The following is a 26807-nucleotide window of genomic DNA, read 5'->3' as shown; positions in this document are numbered from 1 at the left end:
AAAGTTGGTGTTAATATGTTGTAAGGTTGGTACTCCTGCCCATTGATTGTGTGGACAATAAAAGGGCAGGAGTTACAGGACCTTGTTTGGAAAGTGACTTTTTTTAATAGGGCATATAAGGAAATAACTTTAAGCTTATTTGCACTACCAAGTCATATGATTCTAATATAATTAAAAAGGGGGTACTGACGTTTAATGGAGATGCATTAACTTTAGTTGTGGTCCAGTGCAGACGTTGCGCAAACAGAGAGGGCGGACGAAAGCCGGCCGGCATGAAGACCTAACTTTGTGTTAGGTCAAGGTGCTTACGCAAGGGGCACTATTACTTCATCGGTTGCGCCGGTACGATTCCTTCGCTGTGTGGCATCGTCCCAAAAGGAGAAAAGTGGGAGGTGTGTTGTGCCGGTGCCCGGTCTACAAAATGCGCACGTACCTCGTGATTGGGAACCAGCGACAAATCGGTATAGTGCATGCTGGGTAACACGAGATAATACGGTCTCTTGTGCACGGGTGATTGATGCGAGTGGACGTGTTTTCCCTAGCTGAGTATTGCTAGGAGTAATTGTGAGCCTGTGATTGCTTATGTTAGCCTGTGGCTGTGTCAATGACACGTATTTCTCTGGAGGGCCATTCCCAGAAGGTTTAAGTGCAATTCCGCGAGTGTAGCCGACGAGCCGACGAGTTTCCCTCGAAGACGACGAGGACGTTTTGTGCTATCCTGACGAGCATTCCAGTCGATGCCAACGTGAGTATTATATTTAGTGTCGTTGCTAGTAATTACTGTAGTTGTTGACGAACTCCACAAAGAGCTAACCGTGAAAACACTACAACAATTATTCTGTCAAATTTGGAATTAATAAGTGTGATTATTGTCAATCAGTTACCAATACTTCAATTTCCATTTTATTCATGTCAAATGAAATATACCTTTCTACCTAACTAATGCTCGATTGGTCATTGTCCGCTCGGTTACTAGTTACATGTACCTTGGGTAAATGTAAGTATTCTTACATGTACCCCGGGTACGGTAAATATACTCAAACGTACCCAGCCGATTTTAGACTGTACCCGACTGTTTATTCCCGCCCCAAAAACACGCTACCGATTACCGTAATTACGAAACAAACTGCTATTTAAAAACAAGAGCTGTCACCATAGGATGACTTATGCCCCTTAAAAACGCTTGATAGAAGTTATGAGCATTTTTCGAAACCTAAACGCAGATTTCGAAACCTAAACGCAGACCCTAAGTTCAAGGTCAAGGTCCAGGGGTTAAAAAATTTGTGCGTATGGAAAGGCCTTGTCCATATACACATGCATACCAAATATGAAGGTTATATCTCAAGGGACATAGAAGTTATGAGCATTTTTCGAAACCTAAAAGCAGATTTCGAAACCTAAACGCGGACCCTAAGTTCAAGGTCAAGGTCACAGGGGTAGGAAAGTGTGACGGAAAGACGGACAGTCCGATCACTATATGCCCCCTTTTCTTCGAAAGGGGGCATAAAAAATGCATCAACATGCTTGTTGAGTATGAGTTTCGATAATATAGATGCCATTTTAACAGAAAATTGACATAAATATGAAAATAATTAATTAAAAAAATAATTGCTGACAACGATCGATTTAGCGCTAAAGTTCCCGGGTATGTATGAGTATATTTACCGTACCCGGGGTACATATAAGTATGCTTAAGTGTACATGGGGTACATGTAACTAGTACCCGAGCCGACAATGACCAATCGAGCGTAACTGAGCATCCCATTCCTTATCTACGCTCTTAAAGCCTCTTTAAACATTGAAATGCGTTCATCATTATAATTGATTGAAGATGTGGTGACTTTTTTTATTTAAGACCATAATGCCATTCAAACAGGCAACATGCCTATGAGTACATTTTATCTGTGCTGAGGCAAGGTTTGTCATTCACATTTTTTCTTATCTCTACTTTCAAATGAAACTTGCAAATGCGATTGATTACATGTTTAATGATAATAAGAGGTTCAAATAATACAAAAATGTGTTTTTTTTCCGAATGTTTATTGCGAAAAAAGTGATTTATTTGTTTAAATTTCAAAGTAAACATTGTGATGTGGTCACTTCTTAAAATACTGAATGTTTTGTAATTGGTTAAATATTGGGTAGCCGCACGTGCGCATATATCACACAAACTTATTTACTTTCTGTCTGAAGAAGCACAGAGGTCAGGAGGCATCTAATGCATAAAATCATTTGCGGACCTTTTTTATGACTATAATTACCGTGTGTGTAAACAATGTTTACCAATACTGTACATGAATTGATTTTGGACTTAGCTCATTTATGTTTGTTCATTTTAAAGACAAGCATCTACATTTAAAATTATTTGAAAAGTAAACATCACAATGGAAAATGCCATATTGCAATGTATAAAAAAAATCCTATAGCTGCTGAAAGAGATTTTATTATCCCCCACCATAGGCGGAGGGATATTGCTTTGGCGTTGTCCGTTCTTCCGTCATCCGTCTGTCCGGCATTTTGTGTCTGGAGTCATATCTTGGAAGTGCTTTGGCGGATTTCATTGAAACTTGGTATGAGTATATATTGGGGTAAGAGGATGATGCACGCCAAATTGTTAATAACGGAGTTGTAGCCTTTTGTATCTGAAAAAAAAAATGCTTTTTTGTGTCAGATATAACACTTTTGTGTCCAGAAGCATATTGGCGGGGGATATCAATTCAACGGATTTGCTTGTTTATTTTGTATTGCAGGGAAGACAAGTGCTGGTACTCCTAGTGATGGTGGTGGCGGTGGTGGTGGTGGGGGGTAAGGCTGTTGGTGATGATGATTGTTATTATGACAAGGATTGTAATGCTGATACGGATAATTCTGATGATGATAATGGTGACCATGAGTGGATAATTATACGCCCACAAACGAAGTTTAGGGGGTATATAGAGGTGAGCTTATCCGTCTGTGGGTCGGTCTGTCTGTCTGTCCGTATTAAGTGTCCGCTCTCTAATTCAAGTTGTTTTCATCCGATCTTCACCAAACTTGGTCAGATGTTGTATCAAGATGATGTCTAGGTCAAGTTCGAAAATGGGTCATGCTCTCTAATTAAAGTAGTTTTCATCCGAGCTTCACCACACTTGGCCAGAAATTGTATCTAGATGATGTGTAGGTAAAGTTCGAACATAGGCCATGCCGGGTCAAAAACTAGGTCATGGGGTCACTTAGTGCGTTTTTAACATTGAGCATGGTGTCCGCTGTTTCATGTGAAGACAACATGCAAAATATTCTGTGTCAATGCGGCATGTGGGGGTATTCGTTACGTCTGTGAAACAAGCTCTAGTTTATGATGTTTATGATAGTTGTGAGGAAGATGATAGCGATGGTAAGGATGGTGAAGATGATGAAGATGATGACAATTATGATGGTGATTGTGGTAATTATGATCATGGCAATGATAATTATGTTTAAGATTGTGACAATTTTAATAATGATGATAAATGAGGATGACAAACAGGGGGGGGGGGAGTAATGATGATGGTGACAATTGGTGATGTTGATGATAGTTATAATAATGCATAATTTGGTGGTTGAATTAAGGGTACATTTATTGCTGACAAGGATCATTATAATGATGAATATGGGTGACCATGAGCGGATGATGATTGATGCTGATGTTGGTGTTGACAAAAATGAGGATTTATGATGGTGATGATGAAATTCATTGAGTTAATTTCCTACTTTGTTTTTATAACAAAAATACATTTTTAGGAATGATCATTATATCACACATTTAACCTGTATTGTGTTATACATTAAATCTTATTGTTACAACATAATAAACTCATGCAAAATCTTATGACCAACCTCCAAAAGTGCAGCTTTCTCAAACGCAACATAGAAGTTGGCCTATCATGCTGTGAATGTTACCACACCCTTTCACAATGATTCTTAAAGGAATGGTAAAGGCGTGCTCAAAAGTGATCAAATTTTGAAATGTGTATGTAGGAAAAGGTTATGATATTTAACAGTTCTCTATTATTCACATCTTATTAGTGTTTATGTCTTGCCATTATTTAAAGATGTGTGTTAATTGTCATTGTTTTTAGATGCTTTAATTTAATTTAGATGCTATATAGGGGGTCACTTTGTCGGTCTGTCTGTCTGTCGGTCTGTCCAAAAATGTCATCTGATCTTCACCAAACTTGGTCACAAGTAGACTACATGATGTGTAGGTCAAGTTTGAAAATGGATCATGCCTGGTCAAAAACTAGGTCACGGAGTCACTTAGTGCGTTTTAAACCGAAAGTTTTTCCGGACCATAACTATGTAATTTATCGTTAGATTTTAAAATGACTTGGTACATTTGCTCACCATCATGGGACGGTGTGCCATGCGAAAAAAGTACGTCGATATCTTCAAGGTCAATGTCACATTGGAGTTCAAAGTTCAAAATGCTTGTCCGGACCATAACTTTGTCATTTATCGTTAGATTTTAAAATGACTAGGTACATTTGTTCACCATCATGGGACGGTTTGTCGCTCAAAAGAATTATGTCGATATCTCCAACGTCAAGGTCACACTTTGAGTTCAAAGGTAAAAAATGGCCATACATGAGCTTGTCCGGGCCATTACTATGTCGTTTATTGTAAGATTTTAAAATCATTCGGCACATTTGTTCAACATCATTGGACATTGTGTCGCACGAAAGAATTACGTCGATATCTCAAAGGTCAAGGTCACACTTTGAGTTCAAAGGTCAAAAATGGCCATAAATGAGCTTGTCCTGGCCATAACTTTGTCGTTTATTGTGAGATTTAAAAATCATTTGGTACATTTGCTCACCATCATTGGACGGTGTGTTGCGCGAAAGAATTACGTCCATATCTTCAAGGTCAAGGTCAAACTTTAAGTTCAAAGGTCAAAAATGGCCATAAATGATCTTGTCCGGGTCATAACTGTGTCATTCATTGTGAGATTTTAAAATTACTTGGTACATTTGTTCACAATCATTGGACAGTGTGTCATGTGAAAGAATTATGTGATATCTCCAATGTCAAGGTTACACTTGGAGTTCAAAAGTCAAAAATGGCCATAAATGAGCTTGTCCGTCCATAACTATGTCATTCATTGTGAGATTTTAAAATGACTCTTTACATTAATTTTGATCAAACTCATTTGACGACGTGTCATGCAAAAGAATTCAAGAGTTCAAAGGTCAAAATGGCCATAAATGATAATGACATAATAATTCTTAAAAATCGCCATAATTAGCTTCTTTTTTGTAACCGTTAAGGTTTTTAATAGCAAGCAGGTTGAAGGGAGATGAAAGATCATCGTGGCAGCTTATCGTCGAGCTAAAGACAGCAACAGAACGACGGGATCAAAGAGCCATGGAATTTGACACTTGAAGCAAAAATATATCTAACATTCGATCATCAGCTCAAGTATGGAATGATTACTTTGTGATGATTAGAAGTGATCTATGGATTTCAATGAAAGTAAACCAATAAAAACAAACACAATACCTTAATATTGATATGTTATGTCATCATCATAGACATTTTTAACATAAATACCTTAAACAACGGCCAACCATATGATATTATGTTTAAATGTTTTTTAGCTCGACTATTATATACGAAATAAATATAGTGGAGCTATCCTACTCACCCCGGCGTCGGCGTTAGCGTTCCCGTTAGCGTGCAAATATTAAAGTTTGCGTACTACCCCAAATATTTTCAATGTCCCTTGACATATTGCTTTCATATTTTGCATACTTCTTAACCAACATGACCCCAACCTATATACAAGAGCAGACAACTGTATCAAGCATTTTGAAAGAATTATGGCCCTTTTTCATTTAGAATATGCATGTTATTGATAAATCTATGTTAAAGTTTGCGTACCACCTCAAATATTGTCAATGTCCCTTGACATATTGCTTTCATATTTTGCAAACGTCTTTACCAACATGACCCCAATCTATAAACAAGAGCAGACAACTCTAGCAAGCATTTTGTAAGAATTATGGCCCTTTTTTGTCTTAATAACTGAATATTGTGTTAAATTTTGTGTTTAGATCCACTTGACTTCTAAAGTTTCAAAGCTATTGCTTTCAAACTTCAAATATTTTCTTACTATCATGAGGGTACTGTACCTGCCAAGTTCATTTTTTCCTTGACCTTTGAATGACCTTGACTCTCAAGGTCAAGAGTAAATTTTACTTACATTGCCATAACTTCTTTATTTATTATCAGATTTTATTAATACTTTGACAAAAGAACACTTACCTGAATACCACAATGGATTCCACCCAAACAATACCCCACGGCCCAACCCAGAATCCCTGCCCCCCCTCCCCCCCCCATTTTTTTTTCCTTTTTTTATTTTTGAAAGATCGTCTAATAAATTACTACACCCCACATTATACCCCCCTCTCAACCCCCCCAAAAAATAAATATTTTTTTCCTTTTTTTATTTTTGAAGGACCGTCAAAACTTCTCACCCAAGCTATTGCTATCAAACTTGACATAAAATCTTATTAGTTTGTTTTATGTCTTCACAAATGTTCAATAGATTGTGGAAAATATACCTGAACTATTACCTTGACCTTATTGAATAATTTGAACAACTACCCCATGATGGCTTACGTTATACTGTCAAGCACTCGATTAGTCGAGCGCACTGTCCTCTGACAGCTCTTGTTTCTAGATACATGCATGTTTAGGCAATTATTCTTTGTGTGCAGTTCTGAATATATTTTAACTAAAATTATAGGTTAAACATTTGCATTCCAATTATAAATTGCATGCATGCAACTTTAAAAAAAATCTATACACTGCAGTAAGAAGCTTCCAACACTTTAGCATGTTGCATTGACTCAAAGTTTTAATGAAATAAGTGTCAAATTCCAAATCATGGATGATATTATTATTATTGTTGTTGATTTTCAGCTCGGCTGTTTTCGGAAAAAAAACGAGGTATTGTCATAGCCAGCTCGTCGTCCGCCATCAAGCGTCGTACTAAAACCTTTACATTGGCTCTAAAATCAATGTGCTTCCACCTACAACTTTGAAACTTCATATGTAGATGCACCTTGATGTGTTCTACACGCCACATCCATTTTGGGGTCACTAGGTCAAAGGTCAAGGTCACTGTGACCTCTAAAAAAATAATTCTGACAAGCTTTCATTTATTCAAAACTTCACCCGCAGCCGAGCGTGGCACCTGTTATGTGGTGCTCTTGTTATTTAAAGATATGTTATCGTTTGTTATGTAATTTGCTATAAAAGTGGAACAACAATAGGTTTTATGTAAATTTATTTAAAAGCAATAGACATATTTTCAAGAACATAGAATTGCATATATGTGAAAACAATTCTGTTGGATACACAAATACCTTATCATTTAACAGACATATGGACACTTTAATTTTTTATTACTTTTAATTAAAAAATATGAAGATAAATGCATGATCAGGACTCGCAACTAACCGTCTGATTACAGAATAATGTAAACAAGAAACCGTCGGAGACCGGTGATGCTCCCCAAAGTTATTTTTGTCACCATATTGCACTATATATTCAGATAAAAGGAAACGTCTTGAGTGCACAGTAGTTGGGGAGACAATAATTTAAAAAAAAAAAATTCAAAGGGCCATAACTCTGTGAAAAATCATCCGACCAGAACCCGCTGATAATATGCACATCTCCTCTTGGTAGTGAAGCTTCCCATAAAGTTTCATTAAATTCCGGTCATTAGTTGCTGAGAAATAGCCTGGACAAGAATTGCACTATATGTACAATTAATGGAAAATTTCAAAGGGACATAACTCTGTGAACAATCATCCGACCAGAACCCGCTGATAATATGCACATCTCCTCTTGGTAGTAAAGCTTCCCATAAAGGTTCATTGAATTCCGGTCATTAGTTGCTGAGAAATAGCCCGGACAAAAATTGTGCAAGGACGGACACACAGACGGACGGACGGACAGACGAAGCGGCGACTATATGCTCCCCCCCCCAAAAAAAAATTTGGGGAGCATACCAAGACTATTGCAAAGCAATATATGTCCCCTACCGGCTCCACCATTGTCAGAAATATATATATATATATTTTATATATTTGTTGCCATAGCGACCAGAAGTTTTTATGTATCAAGAAAATAAAATGACGTGCACAATGTTCATATTGCAATCTATCCATGTTTCAAGTTTCATGAAAAAAGATGAAGAACTTTTAAAGTTATCGCAGGATCCAGAAAAGTGTGCAGGATCCACCATTTTCAGCAGTATTTCTAGTCTATTTGTTGTCATAGCAACCAGAATTCTTGACAAAGGAACAAAATGAAATGACGCGCATAATCTCCATATTGCCATTTGTCCATGTTTCAAGTTTCATGAAAAAAAATATGAAGAACTTATAAAGTTATCTCAGGATCCAGAAAAGTGTGACAGACTGACGGACACACAGAGCGCAAACCATAAGTCCCCTCCGGTGAAACCGGTAGGGGACAATAACTACTGAGCAGTATAAGTGAAAACCAAACATTTTTCAAAAATATTGGTCAATGACAATTTTTATTAGTATGTTTAATTTTTTTAATATAAAAAGTTAACCAAACTAAATTGTCTTAACAGGTAGAACAGAAACCAAAAGCTTATTAATTGATTTTATAGTTAACTGCCTGGTTATAATTGTTCTTTTCATAACGCCTTTGACATTATTTTGAGGTACAAATAATGAAAAGTTATTATCGTCATTTTCCAAAATAATGTCAATTTTATCTTCATTTAAAATGCATAAATTATGCAGCATGCAGACATGGCGAAAGCCCGTCGGACATTGCCGACGAAAATTTAAAAAGGCCGACGGTGAAATGCGAAATCGTCGAATTTCGTGATTACCGACTTATGATATTTCCGGAGAAAATTTGTAACAAACTGCATCGGTTAATTCCGAAAGTGATTCAAAACGTTAACGGAGCGTCTCGCCGAACGACAGCATACTGAACTATTGGTTCGCGAAAGTAGTCGGACATATACGAGTTTACGTTCGTTGCACACATGTTGTTAACGTGATCCAAGATGGCTGACAATAAAAAGAAATAACGATGCACGGCGAAAAGGACAAATAACAATCGAATTAACCATGTACATCATATAATTAGTATGGATTAATGAAAAGCGCGTGTCATTCTACGATACTGCGTACGTTTTAGATACAAATTAAACTTTTTTTTTGGAAATGTATGTACTTAATGTCACATATGAGTGTTCGAAAATTGGAATGCAGTATACTCGTGAAGAAAAACACATCTAACAGTTACGAGATTATGGTTCGAAAATGCAAAAAAAAGACAAACATGATTCGATTTATATGTAAGTGGATCTGTGTTTAATCAGATTCGTGTGCATATTATGCTATATTATGTTTGCCACTCTATACAGTTTACTGTAACGGCATGTTAGTGAAATGGATATTTAAAGGTAAACTTATTTAATATATTAATTACTCTTAGCTAAATACATCGACGACACTCAATTATATATATGTTTATGATTGAAGCGTAAATATATCCACAAAATGAAACTAACGCGCTTAATTTACTTCCCCAAATCAAGTTTTCATGCTTAAATGTAATTTGTAATTTTACTTCGCCATGCCGAGACTTATGGCTCTGCACTTCCCGGTCAAAACTTAAAATTGAGGCCTGTGAAAATTTCAACTGGCCTGTGAATTTTTTCTTCTGGTAGGCCAGTCTGGCCTGTAAATTGTGACGGTCTTTCGCCATGTCTGAGCATGCAACTTGCAATGACTGTTTTGACAATGAACTCTATATCCACCATATCAATAAACATAAGTCTGCAAAATCTACTCTTTTAACATGCCAAAGCTGTTTTCTATTAGGACACGGGTGCAAATAAGGCTTTTTTGAAGTTCACCTGTTCCCTTAAAATGTGACCATTATCGCGAAATGGTGTCATCAAGTATCTAGACATCGGATAAGCTTTATCTCCTATTACTAGTATGTGATTCATTCCAGTAAACCCGGTAAGTGCAGCATATAAAGGCGAGTAAAGGAAAACGCGTGCATCATGCACCTTTCCAGGCCACCCTCAATACACATCTGTGAAACGCCTGTCTTCTCAACAAACAGCTTGCAAGATTATTGAATAGTGTCCTTTTCTATTGAAGTAGTCTGGAGACCTTTTCCTTGGTGCCAACATTTTTATGTGCGTCCCATCTATTGCCCCCCAAAGACTTCAGGGAAGCCTTTTTTATTTTGAAATTCATCAATCACAGTCTGCTTGTCATTGTTGGATGGCCAACATATTACTGTCTTAAGGTTCATGTAGAGGCTTCATTTTGAAAAATGTGGGACCCCAAGCATTGAACTCAAATCTGACTAAAGGAAGAGTGCCACATTGAAAATGTATACATATATGCTTTAAAGGATGTTTTTCCTTCAAACTGCTACCAATTTTGTACATCAACGCATCATACCATCCACAAAATCAATCAAATTTCAGAGCGATTTTAACACAAAAATATACATTATTTTAAAAAATCCGAATCATGTTTATTCAACGTATTTCGGCGGAAAATTATATAACTAGTGAATAATATCGACATTGACGAGGGCAAGTTACGCTTAAACAGTAAAAAAAGTTTACATATCTAGAAATATCAAAACTCGAACACATGTCATTTAATCACCATGGGGGCAGCCATTTGTAAATTCATAAAATAGAAAGAAACATGCTAAAAACTCACTCATCGCCTATTTGATATTCCAAACGGTTGACGATGACAAATGCATTGGATTGTAATCTTTCCGTTGATGTTTGCAAACTGCACGATCAGACCTCATAAACACTCAAAAGAATAACTATGTAAGAAGCATTTCACCAATGTTTACAAGTGTTGTCGAATCACCATACTTATAGTATTGCGCATAAAATAGTACGCTTACAGACTGACAGAAAGATCGATACGTAACTCCGTTAAATTCATCACGGTATACTATTCTATTGATAATATATAATAACACATCGCTTTAACAATCTAAAAGGAGAAATAATTCTTTTAAACAAAGTTTTTAATAACGAAAGTGAAAACAACGGAAGTTAGATGGATATTCTGTGATATGCACTTCGGCTCCAGAAAAAACAATACAAATAAACTAAAAAAGACGTGTGGGGGACAATTTTCAGCTGGAAAATATTTGAAATAGGGTAAGTGATGATATCTCGACGTGGTAATTTCTGTTATTGAGTGCGATCTCTTGCTGATTAATATTAATAGTTGTTTTACTAGTTGCGAACCAACTGTCAAAATAAGTTTGTGTTTTCTCAGGTATGTGTATACACATACCCGGTTTTCTCACCACTGCACGTGGTTTCGACCGATTTGTTTTGCACGTTTTTCTACGGAGCACAGCGAGGGCCACGCTTTCAAAATGGGTAGAAGGAATCGAAATATAAAATCAATCGGTTTGCCAATTTCTTTATATTCCTTTACAATTTTATATGTCGTCTGCAATCTATTTCAATTTGAGATGGTTTAAATTTGCAATTTGGTTGAGAGGTAAATAACAAAATTGTTAAGCCTTTGAAAAAGAATTGTGACTCTTATTATCCACCATACCTGGATTTTTAAAAAGTAGTTACATTTTAGTTATTTTTAGAACTTTGTTTAGGAAATTTATCCAAAATAGGCAGTTGAATAAAAACTCATTTGTTGTTTTATGACAATAATTTTATGTGAAATGTTGCTAACTTGACCATGTATATGTATATAGCTTTGTATTTATTCAACTTAAGGTAGTGCATATCCTCCCTAACTTTAGATTGAGATTTTGTAAATTAGTGTAAAAATGTATTGGTTTTAAACCAAAATATGAATAAAGCACACAAATATTGAATGTCAAAAATGTGTTTATGTTATTCTATTCGTCTTTAGCTTTAAAATGATATATAGTTTGACCATATTGTACCACATTGAATGAAGAAAAACCAAAGCGAATTTTTAATGAATTTTATCCCCCCCATGAACCTTAAGAAGACTGTCACATAAAACTGTCAGCATTCTTCGGTTATGGTCTAAGAAAGTTTACTTTGATACGTTAAAACGGTCTGCAACAGACCTTACTGTCTCTAAATTACCCAAATACCAAAGCGTCATTAGTAAGTCCTTATCCAATGGAACTTGTTCACGACCCCTAGTTGCAATCCTTCTACGAAGCTGATCATCAGTTGAAATTCTCTCCAGAACTCTTTCAAAAGTACCCCTTGTCATGCGAAAAAAGGTCTGGGATGTACTGAGGTACGGCGACTTCAACGTAGTTGCCCACTTTCGGGACATCATCTCTGCAGCTGAAAAGAAACCATATTACTAGTTATTAAATGGATGTAGTTAAAAGCCTGTTATATTGCTTTGATTACGTCATTCAAGCTTATTAATACCATAAAACTCAATATGACTTGTGCTTAGTAATCTTTATTACTTGTTCAGAGCATTTTCAACCCAGGACCCTAATAAAACCCTGTGCCATTAAAATTGATGAAAACTCAAATTTGAGTTTAGATGTTTGTTTTCATGGCAATGTTAACATCACAGTGCTTAAGCATGGTCCTTAGATGTTAGGGAGTATGGGTTCACCCCCTTGGGAAATACAAATTCTTTAGTATCTTTATTGTTTTTATAATTAATGAATTCCGACTATTAATCCAATAAATAAAAGATATACGTTAATTGGTAATTGTCAATAGTTAAAAATCGGTGTATATATTGAAACTATTCACGTCCCGAAGCCGAAATTAATGTCCATTATATTGTCCGAAATTTTGTTTTTCCGAAATAGCATTAAATATAACAAGTAAATTCGTTAATAATGGTAGAATAGATATTTCACAATACGTACATTGCTGCACATAGAGCGGCGAATCGTGGCATTGTTCTACTAGCCTTATTAAAGAGCAAGTTCATTTAATTTTCTTCAAGTCATTTATCATAATGGTTGAATTAATTGTGATTCCGTCAAATCGGTTTGATTGAATAGCGAGAAGTGCCCCTTTCCAAGGACAGGCTTTTCTATAAACGGAAAGGGTCGCATATGTTTTTTTTAAATATTTTCCAATTATAGATACAAAAGAAATGTACTAATAATCTTAATAAAGAACTCATACATCGTTATTGAAATTTCACCAATTATGTTGATGAGGCCTTTTCGTTCCACTTAAAGCACTTTAAGCGGGATTCAGCCATCTCCGCTTTTCAGCCACGCTTGTTCATTTCCCGTGATGCAAATTATAGCACATATATATGAAAATTATCTAACATATATATGAAAATTATCCAACATATATATGAAAAGTATCGAACAAATATATCATTTGAATTTTGCAACGTTTGACACGCCATAAGACAGATTAACCTTGTATTAACTTTTGTAACATTTGTTGTATGGCAATAAATTGTCTTATTTTTTGTACATTTTGTATCTTATCCTGCTCAGTTATTAATTTTGAAAACATTTAGACACACTCATGATAAGTACTTAATTTGCCAGTGATTCAAAAATAAGCTTAAGCAAGTCTAACTTCGTACATGCATGTTACAGTATCGAAAGCAACGGAAAAATAAAATATGTAATATTTTTCAAAAAGGATGTGACGTAACGGCAGTATAGTAAACAACGTTCAAGTTTGGTTGATACGAGCCTAACATGCGGATAAAAAAAACACGAAATATACATACAAATGGAAACTTCGTGGGAAACTTAAGTTCGAGTCTTTTTTTGTGCAGAGCTACGGCGTTCGCAGCTGGGTGCGGATTTCAAGGTTGTCGAGCTTCAAGGATTTTGAATTGAAACAAAGAGTCAAACTTGCAGTAATAATCACCCCCCCCCCCTAAACATGATACCAACTTAGTTTTGTTCTAAAAATACAAAGCTATTTTTTTTTATAGAATTCATACGAACACGGTCATTTTTTAAATAAGACTTGTAACTGTGATCATTCAGATCAAATTTAAATAAATAAAATCTCAAGGCTTGAAAAAAGTTGAGAAATCTTGTGCAAGCGGAGGTGCATCAACTGCCAGTTTTAGACGATTGTTTTCTTAAGCTTTGATTATCTTATGAAGCTGTTTTGGAATAAATATCAAGCACTTTAATCAACCTTCATTTAAATTTCTTGCACTCATTCCGATTAATGCTAAATGCCTTTTAAGGCGTTTTCAACGCTCGAAAATAATCCTTGATGAATATGTTGTGATTAATGGCATTGGTGAAAGGTGATTGGTTACAATTGCGATTTAATGAATTTGCTTTTAAATCATAATTCTTTCTTGACCGTTTTGTGGCAGAAATTAGTTGCTTTTGCTAGAAATGAACAGTTCATAGAAAACTATACATATGCAGTATATTCGTGAACTATTTCAAAGAATTCTATAACAAACCAAAGGCAAACCTAAGGCCAAGCATTCAGGTTTTCGTGTTTACAAGTTTTTCTAAATGTAAAAGCTTTTCTCTAAAAATAGGACAATAATAACAAGACAAAGATTCTGAGTTATATCTAAGTTCAAGATAACAATCATTCATTCGTTATCAACCTTAACTTTAACTTGACAGTTTATTAACACTCATCTCGCTCAAAGGTCTGACGTGCTTGTTACTTTAAATCAATGGGCATTTCACGTTTTGGTAAATTGAAAAAAATTAAAAATGTTTCAGATTCGCAAATTTTCGTTGAAGATATCATATTTGTGAGTAAACAGTAATACTGAACATTTACCATGCTCTAAAATATCCATTATATGCATCTTTTGACGATTTAAAACCCTGAAAATTATAAAGCGTTGCAACGCGAAACGACTGAATAATTTGGAGAGTTGTTTTATTGTCGTTATATTTTGTGACACTACGAGGATTGCTTATATATAAAATAGAATACTTTTATCAATGTAAAGCATTTAATGACAAACTTCAATATCTGCCAAAATCTGGAAAAAAGGTCTCTTTAAGAACCCTAACCAATAGGCAATGTTTACGTGCTTTTTGTATCAGGAATACAGTTTAAGTAATATTTTAGAGCTGCAAATATGTGTGCGCTCCCAAATGCTTTTATTTTAAAATACAAAAATTCAGTTGTTTACAAAAGTCAACGATTAATAAAAGATATGATAGGCGTTTTATTGCTCGATGATGTTCTGCTGTTAATTCAGTCAAACAGAAAAATGGTGAACTGAGGTTTATTCAAAATGAATCGTTAATATTTAAAAGTTTGCAAATGTTCGACATGATATAAACTTGTAATATAAAGTATACTGAAATTAAAATTTTACCTGGTGTGAGCTCAATAGACTGTAAAAAGTTTAAGAAACTGCAACACTAAAGGTGACCCGAGCAGCTTGAAGAGTACTACGGGTCCAAATCTCATTTTCAGTGTGTTTCTTTTGCATAGTTATAAAGACTCAATGTTAACACATGCATGTATCGTTTATTGTTGAGGAGGTTCCGTATATCAATATGCTGTTTTGTGATTATGGCCTAAATTAATATTAACAATGCAGTTAATATGACATATATGCAGTAAATACAATTATTTCTATTTACCATTTATGTTTAAAATGCATTTAGAAGCTGATTAAATTGTGCTTAGGTTTGTGAGTAAATAAATAATAATAAACTGTGTCAATTAATAAACTATTTATATATATATATATATAAATTTGTACGAATGACACCAGCTATTTTTAATAAGTTTTTTTTAGGTAAAATATAAGTTTGCTGTTTACGATACATTTATTAAGCATGGAAATATAAGAGGAAACAATAAATGAGATATACCGAAATACAATTGACCACTGATTGCATTAAAAACTGTCAAAAAATGTTTCATAACATGTAAGTTGTTAACTAAGTATTTATTATTGGGAAATGATTTAAATTTTTGGAATTTTATAGGCATGTCAAAATTGATTATCAAAAGTACAAACATGCAGAATGTTATTTATAGATGTGGCTGTTAAACTTAATTGTTTACAGAAAAAAAGCAATTTCAAATAACCGAAATATAAATGTGTTTAATGGAAAAGTACGTCTCTGTCAGAGTATGCCAAAATAAGGGAAATAATTGAATAAATAGCGTAAAAAAGAGACGAGAAACGTACCTGTTTGCATTGTTAATCCATGTCTCAATTCCAAAACTACGGTTTTGTTGTTGTTGAAAATTAACGAAACAAAAACACTTTCGATATGTAAATAACAATGTTTACACACTATGACGACGAGAGACATCTGAAGCTAAATGTTACGTAACCTAATAAACTGGTAACAAAAAAGTTAAATTAATTTATTTCATTTAAAAGCTTAAGTGATTGCGATTTATAGTGTTGATATTGGTAATCAGAACTGCTGCAGTTTATTGACCGATTTGTTACATCGAAGCATACAGTAATTGGAAAAAAAAATCATGAATATTTTAATTTCGTTTTTTCTCGACAATGACGAACCGCCGGATGAGTAAATTTTTCTGACTGCGTATTATTATCAATTAGAAAATATTTAAGTTTACAGTTACTGCAATACTAAATAGTTCATATAAATTTTCAAAATACACAATTCATGTGTTAAAGATGCTCAGAAAGCTAAATCTCTCATCACCACGTGCAATCCAATCGAAAGGAGTACAAACAACACGTTTTTATTTCAATATATTTATCATGATTTTATTATTATATTACAACATAACGAAAACAATTTTCACTGATACTTTGAATAGCAATCAGTCATGAATGAAAACTATATGCGAAATATTTTACTGTAACAAACAGATAAATAGGTGTTTCATAGAGAAATTAGTCGACAAATATGTTTGCATGTTTGATAAGATAGTGACAGAAACAGTTATTTTAGTTACATGTTATGTTTGTCTGCCAGCCTATTGTTCTACAAAAGTTGTGTACAACCGGATTATGAAGGACTGTAAAATTTAGGACAATATGTATCATACAAAATTCATCAGTTTTATTGCACAGATCCTTAACGTTTCTCGCTGACACATATTGTACAGTGCGACGCCTATGACGGCGCCGATGACAAGGAAGAGGAGGCTTTTGACGACTACGGTGACAATGCCGGTCGCCGACGCATATTGTACAGTACGACGCCGACGACGGCGCCAATAAGCATGAAGAGGAGGGTTGTGACGACTATCGTGACAATGCCGGCGGCGGTCTCGATCCACGGCGTCGGCGGGACGGGGTCATAGTTCTTCTCCACCTTCGTTATCGAGAATGCCGTCCAGATAGATCCTGTATTATAGTTAAGGTATGTTATTTTGCATTGTTGTTTATCGGCACTAAAGACGATTGCGTTTGCAGAAGTAGGTTTAAAGGAATTATGAGACATTCGACCGAATGGTTCTGTTAGTCATGCACATTAATTACAAAAGGTCTCAATTTGAATTTTGAAGTGGAATTGTAGTGCCTTTGTAATTTTGTTGAGTGTCAGATGTCATAATGGGAACAGACGTCATATGCGCTTGAATATGACATTTAACTTTAATAACGTTCATCATTTCAATTGTTCAAGTTTTTTATTTTTTATTTATCAATTGAAACTAACAAATGAATGGCTAGAAAACCTAATATGCCTTATAATAGCCTAAAATCAGAATGAACATATTATGTTTTAGTAATAGTAAATTACTTCAAGACACGCCTCTCGTTTTACTATGGTCTAGTAAGGTACGTGGTGATGTAACTAGCTATTATGAAATCCGCTCTTATTAGTTAGAATATGACATACATTCGATGCTTGAAAGGAAAACCATAACAACTTATTTTAAGAAAAAAGGGCCTTCTTTTCTATTTAGCAAATTAAATATTATATGTGAATGATCTTGCAGTAGCAAACTGTACAAGTCTACACACTGCAAGGGTTTGCAAGATAGGACGGAGACGACACTACTAGCTGAGTTTTGTTTTGCGAAAACAGTTTGCCTTTAATGTCGTCTGTCGGCGTTCCAATGGTGTCCTTGGCGGCGATGGCGTATACCTCATCTGACGTCAGAAAATTCTTAGCGTTATCGATCTCCGCAAGCGTGTCCGCTGTGTCGTCCTTTAACACGTACAGACGGACTATACACGACCTAGGGCAGAATATATTGGCAGTTAAAAAACGGTTAATGCGGCTATGTTTACTCATTTTTGTTTGTCATAAACATCAAGTCTCGATTTCTCGAAAGTTCAGTTCTAAGAAGAAAAGGCTTAAGTTGCATATGCTATGAAGTCTTGAAGTTAATTCTAAGTTGATGTTGTCCAAAATATATTTTTATTTTCTATTTCATACGAAAGTTTTATTTAAAGTGTGTAATACTTTATCAATTTTGTATTGGTTTATTTAACTGCAATTTTCAAAAAGTTAGCTTAAGCTAATTATGTTTGAATAGACCTATGAATATTCCATAAATCGGGACTAGGGCATTGTTGCTCAAACCTTAAATAGTTAATTTACTTGACTTTCGTTGATCTTTTATTTATGTAAATTGAATGTAAAACAATCAGTTAAATACTTAGTTTAGATGCAGTTTATGCTTAACCGATTATTTTATATTTCATGTACGTTTTATGTTTACGGGGCCGTTATTATGTTATCGAGTTTGATTTTTGAATGGTCCAGTTCTTTACTATTCATTCGTTCGTTGATATAACAAACTCTCTTCTCACCTATTTGACTCAGTAAACAAATCTTACGTCGATGTTTCCTCCGTGACGCAGCATATTTTCGCCTCTGATGTCGCATGCGTCTGCCTAAAGACCGTCGTCAATTGAGCCAAGAATGTCGATTTCATCGTAAGGAAGTTCACCTTCGGGATCGACATGTAGTAGTTGAGGACGATAGAAGTCGGATCGTATACATCGATACGTACAGACGCTTCGGTTGTGGAGGTCTTTGACGGCGAGCCGGCATCAGTAGCTGCTGCGTTTACCTTGTATTTCGTATTTGCTGAAGCTGTTGCTATAAGTGATACAGCGCCTGCAAAGCATCATACCATACTCATTACCGGATGACTCATTGAGAACTACTTAAAGGGACCGTCAATCGCGATTGACGAAAAAAGAAAAGTTATAAAATACCGATTTGTTTACAATTATAACTTGAACAAAGTTGTCAAGTTTTTATATTTTCAGTATATTAGGTAATACATTTTACTGGGTACAGGTACCAGGTAACTACCGGTTAATCATAAATAACGCAAGTAGATTGATCATCAGCGCCATGTGGTAAACCCAGGAATGCAAATTGTGCATGCGAAGTGATTTGTATATATTATGTACATATATATAATGATCAATCTACTTGCGTTATTTAAAGAGTGCATATCGTTATGTCATCTATTTTCGCGATGTACTTTCGATTTCACATCGCGAAATTTTATTACCGAATATACTAAAAATATGAACATTTTTTTTCAAATAATGTAATATACCAGTCGTGATATTTTAATCAATTTAAACCAATATTGTTAAAAAAAAACCACACGGTATTTTAGAACTTTTCTTTTTTTCGTCAATCGCGGTTGACGGTCACTTGAAGATCTCCGAAGCAATATCCGGACTTTTTTTACACCCGTGTCATCGACCACATTTTCGTGAGCGTATGCACGTATACAGTGGATGCACTGTTATTGTCATAATCACATTCAACCTTCTGCGACATTCATAACAAATAAGAAATACAGTTTTAAAATTTAAAAAAATGTAGCAAAAATATTCAATATACAAATACCTGTATTGGCATTCAAAGAGAAAAGCTCTGGGTTTTCATTCTGCGTAAAAGCAAACGTTAAGTCTGCGTTAACACCTTCGTCGGCGTCGTTTGCCGTCAGAGTCGTAATCGTGACCTGGCAGTCGTCATTGTAAGCGATTTCTCCGCTGTAAAACGTAGGTGAAAACTGCGGCTCGTTATCGTTTACGTCGATAACGGTGATGCGTACTGTAGTAGTCGCTGTTAATTGTGGCGTCCCGTCGTCCGTGGCCGTCAGAACGAACTCGAAATGAGTGAAAACCTCGCGATCTATCGGCGTTTTCACAAAGAGTACATACGTCGTTGAATCTGCCGCGATGTACATATTGGCGTTTGTATCACTGATGGAGAGCGTGATATTAGCATTATCATCAATATCAAGATCGTCAATAACAACGGTGAGAATGCTCGTTCCGGCGACGGTATTTTCAAGAACTTTACCCTCGTAGAGCGCTGCACTAAATGTTGGTGCATTGTCATTATAGTCCAACACCTTGATGGAAACTGTCGCGGTAGCTGTTCGCGACCCGGCACCGCCGTCCTTAGCCCTTATCACAAGCACGTACAAGTCCATGACGTCTCGGTCAAGAGTTGTTGCAGTGGTTAAGGCCCCGCTAGAGGCTTCCAGTGTGATATGGTTGGTCTTGCCAGTTATGAAGTAGGCCACTTCGAACGTTACAGCTCCATTAAGATTAATATCAGCGTCGGTTGCCGTAACGCGATCGATTAGAGTACCCGTCGGAACATGTTCAGAGATTGTAAACACGTAAGGCGTTGATCGGAATATTGGATTTTTATCGTTTTTGTCGCTGATTGTCACGGTTGACGTTATTGTAGCGGATCTAGGAGTCAAACCATTGTCCACAATCTTCAATGTCATATGATACGTTGCTGTCCTTTCCCGGTCGAGGGCATTGACGACCCAGATTAATCCTGACGAGGGGTCGATTCCAAAGTCAGAGCCTGTGTTACCGTTTAAAATCGAATAGGTCAATGCTTTATTCTGGTCAAAATCGTTGTCATTGGCGTTCACTGTGAAAACTACAGTGTTTAGCGGCGTGTCTTCTGAGATGGTCTTGTCAAAGGGCGCGTTTTGAATCACGGGGTCGTTGTCGTTCTCGTCTATGAGGCTGATAGTGTACGTGATGGTGGCAGTGTTTTGTCGCTGGGACGTTCCCTGGTCGGTTGCATACACAATTATTGTGTGACTGAAACATAGCACGCATGATCGTTAGTGTTTCAGAACGACAGAAATCTTTAAATATCGTGTTGCTTAATTTGTCTGAGAGCAAGCATAATGTCAATGTCCCTATTTATGATGATATGGTTTTGGTCTGGAAAAATGCCCAAGGTGGCATACTTTGATTAAATGTATTATACGGTTTTTGAGTTGTCAACCTGGCCTATGACTTAAAACCTTAATGAAAAATGTTCAGAGAAATTGTTCTGGGAAGGTCGGTGCAAACAAAAATTTAATATAGGGGCGCAATAGGGGGCATTGCGTTTCTGACAAACATAGAGATGTGTTTGTCAGAAACGCAATGCCCCCTATGGCACCGCTTTGAAGCCATAAATTTGACCTTTGGCCTTGAATGATGACCTTGACCTTTCACCACTCAAAATGTGCAGCTCCATGAGATACACATTCATGCCAAATATCAAGTTGCTATCTTCAATATTGCAACAGTTATTGCAAAACTTTTACCTTGGTTAAAGTTTTGGGACACATACATACAATGACTGACTGACTGACACAATGACAGACAGACAGGCCAAAAACAATAAACCCCCGATCTTTCGATCCGGGGGCATAAAAATACTTAACCTCGATTGCGATTCCCTGTCTAACAGATCGTTTGTTGTTATGACTCCGGTAGATGGGTGGACTTTAAACTTTGATGATGACGGATTTAACAAATAAACAACTACATTGTTATTGTTGGTTAATGAGTCGGCGTCTCGGGCCACAGCTGTAATTACACTAGTTCCGATCGGCGTGGACTCAGTAATCTCAACTGTAATATGAGCAGCGGGAAACTTCGGAGAGTTGTCATTCAAGTCGTTTATTGCGATCCTGACGAAACATGTTGCGGAAAGAGGCGTAGTTCCGCCATCTACAGCTTTCACAATTAGGTCGTACGCGATGTTTACCTCATAATCGATGGTTGCCTGAGTGCTTATAACACCAGTAGTTGCATGAACTGAAAACCAGGTCGATCCCGTTCCACCAACAACAGAATATGTGATAGCGCCGTTGTTTCCGGTGTCTTTATCGGTTGCCTGGACCGTTACAACTGATGTCAGATATGCGACATTTTCTTCCAGTGTTGTCGTATACAAATCTTGGGTAAACACGGGTGTGTGGTCATTTGAATCTGTCAACGTTATTACTAACGTCACTGTTCCCGTTCTCGTGTCAGTTTGAGTAGATGCCGTATCCTCAGCCTCCAGCCTCAACGTGTATGATGTTGGAGCGACGTCGAAATCCAATACGTTGGCGACGTAGATATCGCCTGTGAAGGGGTTGATAGAAAATGCGATGCCGTTGTTGCCATTCCGGATATAATAGCGAATATCACCGTGCTCGCCCTTATCTGAGTCTGTTGCCGTCAATGTGTAGATGCTCGTACCTACCGCAGTCCTCTCCGCAAGATCGAAGTTCGTCGGCATAGCTGTAACAGTCACAATGTTTACACAAACTTTGCGATGTAAATGGCATACATGTGTAGGTATACACAATTATGTATATCGACGGCTCTTCATCGGTACATACAACCGTCCATATGGGTATCAAGTCTTGTATTCAACATATTTATAATACATTTTACACCCATACATCAATAAGAGCACGATGGCCCATACATTTAAATGTAAGTCATACAAATAATGACGATTTCTTAGATTCAGGTATTTATACTTGATATTGACCCATTTAAATATAATACAATACATTGATTGTGGCTTAAATATCAGAACGTCGATAGTTAAACTAAAACGCACTGAATATGGGAGTATGTTCGTTGACTGCGTTGACTATGACGCTTCCTTTTACTACAACGCTGTAAGTGCCATCGGAAACAGTGATCTGTAGATCATACTGCCACTGGGTCACAACATCGTAGTCTATTTGGTTCTTAAGCTGCAAAAATACACGAAATTAAGAGGTCTATTTTATACGTGTTTAAGCTACAAGAAATGTATCAAATTAATAGCTTTCCTCATCACTATTTGTGTTGACCATCGGTCACTTATTCCCTTGGTTATACACTAAAAGATATATGGTGAGTATTGGATGAAGATGACATTTGTAGCATGTGATTTTAAAGGAATTTGATAGGTGAATGAACATTCAATGCAGTTAAAAAGATTTTTGTTTGTCATGGAAAGTATTAGAAAAATCGCAATATTTGTCCACCAATAACATAGGTTTTCCAGTCCCAGTTTCTTTTTTCGACAAATGACTACGCGTGTAAGATACACAAAACCATGTGTTTTATTTTTATATTCACGAACAATAGGAACAAACGTTTCATAGAGCTTAAACGACGCACATATTATGACAATTTTTCCCATCATACATGTATTCAATTGTGATATTGTACACAGCAATTGTTGTTTTTGATGACGTCATTATACACGAACGTATGGCGTCTAAGCTGTTTCCCTTGAGTAAACGTCTATCGCTTAGACCACTCGGTCATCCGCACTCATGCAATGAGTGATGTATTTTATACTATATATAAGCAACGCTCGTATTGTCACAAAATATAACGACAGCAACAGAACTCTCTAAATTATTCTAACAAGAGTTCCGCGGTCGGAGATGACCGCATTGAAGCCGGATTTTTAATTTAAATGACAGGAAAGTACCTTTCGTGTTTTTGTCAATGCAATACTTAAATTACTGAAATATTGTTCAAAGGTCAAAATGAAATGTAAGTACTTTTCAAGGCATGAGCAAACCTTGTGTTATGTTTTGAATGCATGCATATACATGAACAACAATAACATTTAAGGTCACAAATATGAACTTGAATTGACAATTAGGAAAGTTTGATCTCAATTTTTTTATTAGCAAATTAGTAACATATTGTTTGAAGTTTCCATCAATTTCATTGAAATGAGCAGTGGTGATCTTCTAGTACTGGCCAACCTTTATGTCAAGTTTGAAGACTCTAGGTACAAGCATACCAAAGTTATAACATGGAATAAGAACTTTAACATTTTTACCTACCAAAGTTATAAGAACTTTAACATTTTTACATTCAAGGTCACAGTGACCTTGACCTTAGAATGAATGACCTTGAAATGACCAGTGGTCATCTAAGTGTGCTTGCAAACCTTCATGTCAAGTTTGAAGACTCTATGTCCAAGCATACCAAAGTTATAACAATTTTAACATTTTAACATTTAAGGTCACAGTGACCTTGACCTTCAAATGAATGACATTGAAATGACCAGTGGTCATCTTCTAGTACTGGCCAATCTTTATTTCAAGTTTGAAGACTCTAGGTACAAGCATACCAAAGTTATAACATGAAATAAGAACTTTAACATTTTTACATTCAAGGTCACAGTGACCTTGACCTTCAAATGAATGACCTTGAAATGTCCAGTGGTTACTTACTAGTTCTGGCCAACCTTCATGTCAAGTTTCAAGACTCTAGGTCCAAGCATACCAAAGTAATAACAACTTTAACATTTTTTATATTGAAGGTCACAGTGACCTTGACCTTCAAATGAATGACCTTGAAATGACCAGTGGTCATCTGTTAATCCTGGCCAACCTTCATGTCAAGTTTGAAGACTCTAGGTCCAAGCATACCAAAGTTATACCATGAAATAAGAACTTTAACATTTTCGAGCACGCCGCCACCCCGCCCGCCCGCCCGCCCGACAACATCAATCTATAAGCCGAGATTTTTTTGAAAAAAATCCGGCTAAAAAGCTCCAATAAAAACAAGAATGAAAGAAAAGAAAAAAGTAACCCTCAACAGGGCTCGAACCACTGACCTCTGGAGTAAACGTCTATCGCTTAGGCTATCCGTATTCATGCAATGAGTGATGTATTTTATACTATATATATATAAGCAATGCTCGTAGTGTCACAAAATAGAACGACAGAAACAAAACTCTCCAAATTATTCAATCGTTTCGCGGTGCAACCCTAAAAAATTATCAGGTTGTTAAATCGTCGAAAGATGCATATAATGGATACTTTGGAGCATGGAAAATGTTCAATAATTTTACTGTTTCCTCAAAAATATCATAACTTAAACGAAAATTTGCGAATTTAAAACATTTTTTTTAATTTTCTTAATTAACCTAAACGTGAAAAGGTCCCTTAAATTGTAATTTGTAAGCGGACATGTTTCTGATGAAGATTCCAAATGATGCCGAGTTTGCATCATTGTCGGTTTTTAGGAATTCAAGATGGCGCCCGAGACGGCTGCCATTTTGGTTTAACGTAAAGAAAATGCATTATTTTATGTATTATAATGTCATTTTTATATTGTTATACATATACAAATAAATAAAGGGGTGATAACTAATGTTTTAATAAACAATTATGAAGATGGCGTCAAATATGGCTGCCAGAATCAAGATGGCTGCTCAAAATATGATAAATATCCTTATCACAATGGCTGGTAGTGCGCATGCGTGAAGGAAGACGCAAAATTTCAAAACAAACAGAAATATTTCGATTTTAATTATATTTAATTATATTTAGAATGAAACATCACCAAAAAAGTATTCAAATAATTAGAAAACAATATTTCTAAACATTCTGTATAGTAACGACTCGATCGGGACGCATTTGAGGAAGAAATTTGTCTCCAAAAGTTTTTGACAGATTTTTGACAGTTGAGCGCCATAGCAGTGTACCGGAAACGAGAAAACGGAGAGGAGCTTAAGCGATATTTTCATCAGTCTACAAGACAGTTCAAAGTTACGAGTTTATACTTTTTAACTTCTGGATGTGTTATTGAAAAGAAAATTAACATTTCTGAGAGAAAAAAAACGATGAAACTGGAAAATTTTACCTAAGAAACGGTATCCAAGGCAAGTAAACAACTTGAAGTTTAATTATTTGTGACTTACACTTTTGGATCTGAATAATAACAGACTACGTCGATTGGCGAATGTAAACAACAATGGCAGCCTACATCCTCAGCACAATTTTGTTTGTTGTCACTGGACTACATACGAAGTTTGTGCATGCTAGTACTATCAAACCAGAAGATGTTTAATTTCATCACCATGAAACATTTCAGCACACAATTGCTGACCATTTTTTACCAACAAACCCTTTCTCTGTGTGCATCGGAGATAGTTTTAGCGTGGACAACATGTGTATTTTACACTTCCATGCAAAATATACACGTCGAACCAAAAAGTACCCTACACGAACCAGAAAAAGACTTTTCCAGTGCTTTCTCCTGATATGTGGAGATGTTGAAATAAACCCTGGCCCCATTAGATTCCCGAGTGGAATATGTGGAAAATCTGTGGCCAAGAACCAAAAGACTGTTCAATGTAATATTTGTGATGTTTGGTCACATACTAGATCACAGTGTCTAAATATCACACCGGAAGAGTACCTCAAACAAGGACTGTCCGATGACCCATGGTATTGCCCGGGATGTCTTTCTACCAAAACTGCCCTCCAAGACGAAACCAGAAATAAAATACCAATAGTTCTATCAAATTCTGAACAAATAATTTCATCTAATAACACTATCTTATTTCATAATGACTTAAACCCAGAAGCAGATACTACATGTGAAAATTACAAAAACTTAAATGACAGTTATATTCCAGAACCTGACCCGGAAGAAGACTGGATGTTAACACCCGAAACACCATCTACAGAAGACCAGAATGGTAACACTACTGATAATTCATTTAGCACAGAATCATCAGAAAATGAAAAATATGATATCTTCGATGTATTAAGGAAATTAAAAAATGAAAACAAAAACAGACCAGTTTCTAGC

The 26807-nt window shown here is 36.0% G+C and overlaps 1 protein-coding gene across 1 annotated transcript in view; it reads right to left on the bottom strand.

Annotated features, from left to right (window-relative positions):
* Positions 1-16710: 16710 nt before the first annotated feature.
* The window catches only part of LOC127869571 (protocadherin Fat 4-like), a 141189-nt gene continuing 131092 nt past the window's right edge, over positions 16711-26807 (bottom strand). The window contains exons 41-46 of the mRNA XM_052412261.1: positions 22810-22948; positions 21635-22481; positions 19792-21017; positions 18756-19038; positions 18003-18151; positions 16711-17312 (exon numbers count right to left, since the gene is read on the bottom strand). Of these exons, the coding sequence (XP_052268221.1) occupies positions 17122-17312; positions 18003-18151; positions 18756-19038; positions 19792-21017; positions 21635-22481; positions 22810-22948 (2835 nt within the window). The 3' untranslated portion in view covers positions 16711-17121. The remainder of the gene's footprint in view (positions 17313-18002; positions 18152-18755; positions 19039-19791; positions 21018-21634; positions 22482-22809; positions 22949-26807) is intronic.

This window comes from Dreissena polymorpha, chromosome 1 (genome assembly GCF_020536995.1).
Source record: "Dreissena polymorpha isolate Duluth1 chromosome 1, UMN_Dpol_1.0, whole genome shotgun sequence".
Lineage (NCBI taxonomy): Eukaryota > Metazoa > Mollusca > Bivalvia > Myida > Dreissenidae > Dreissena > Dreissena polymorpha.
The sequence above is the reverse complement of the archived record's forward strand: the minus strand, read 5'-3'. Positions and strand labels throughout refer to the sequence as shown.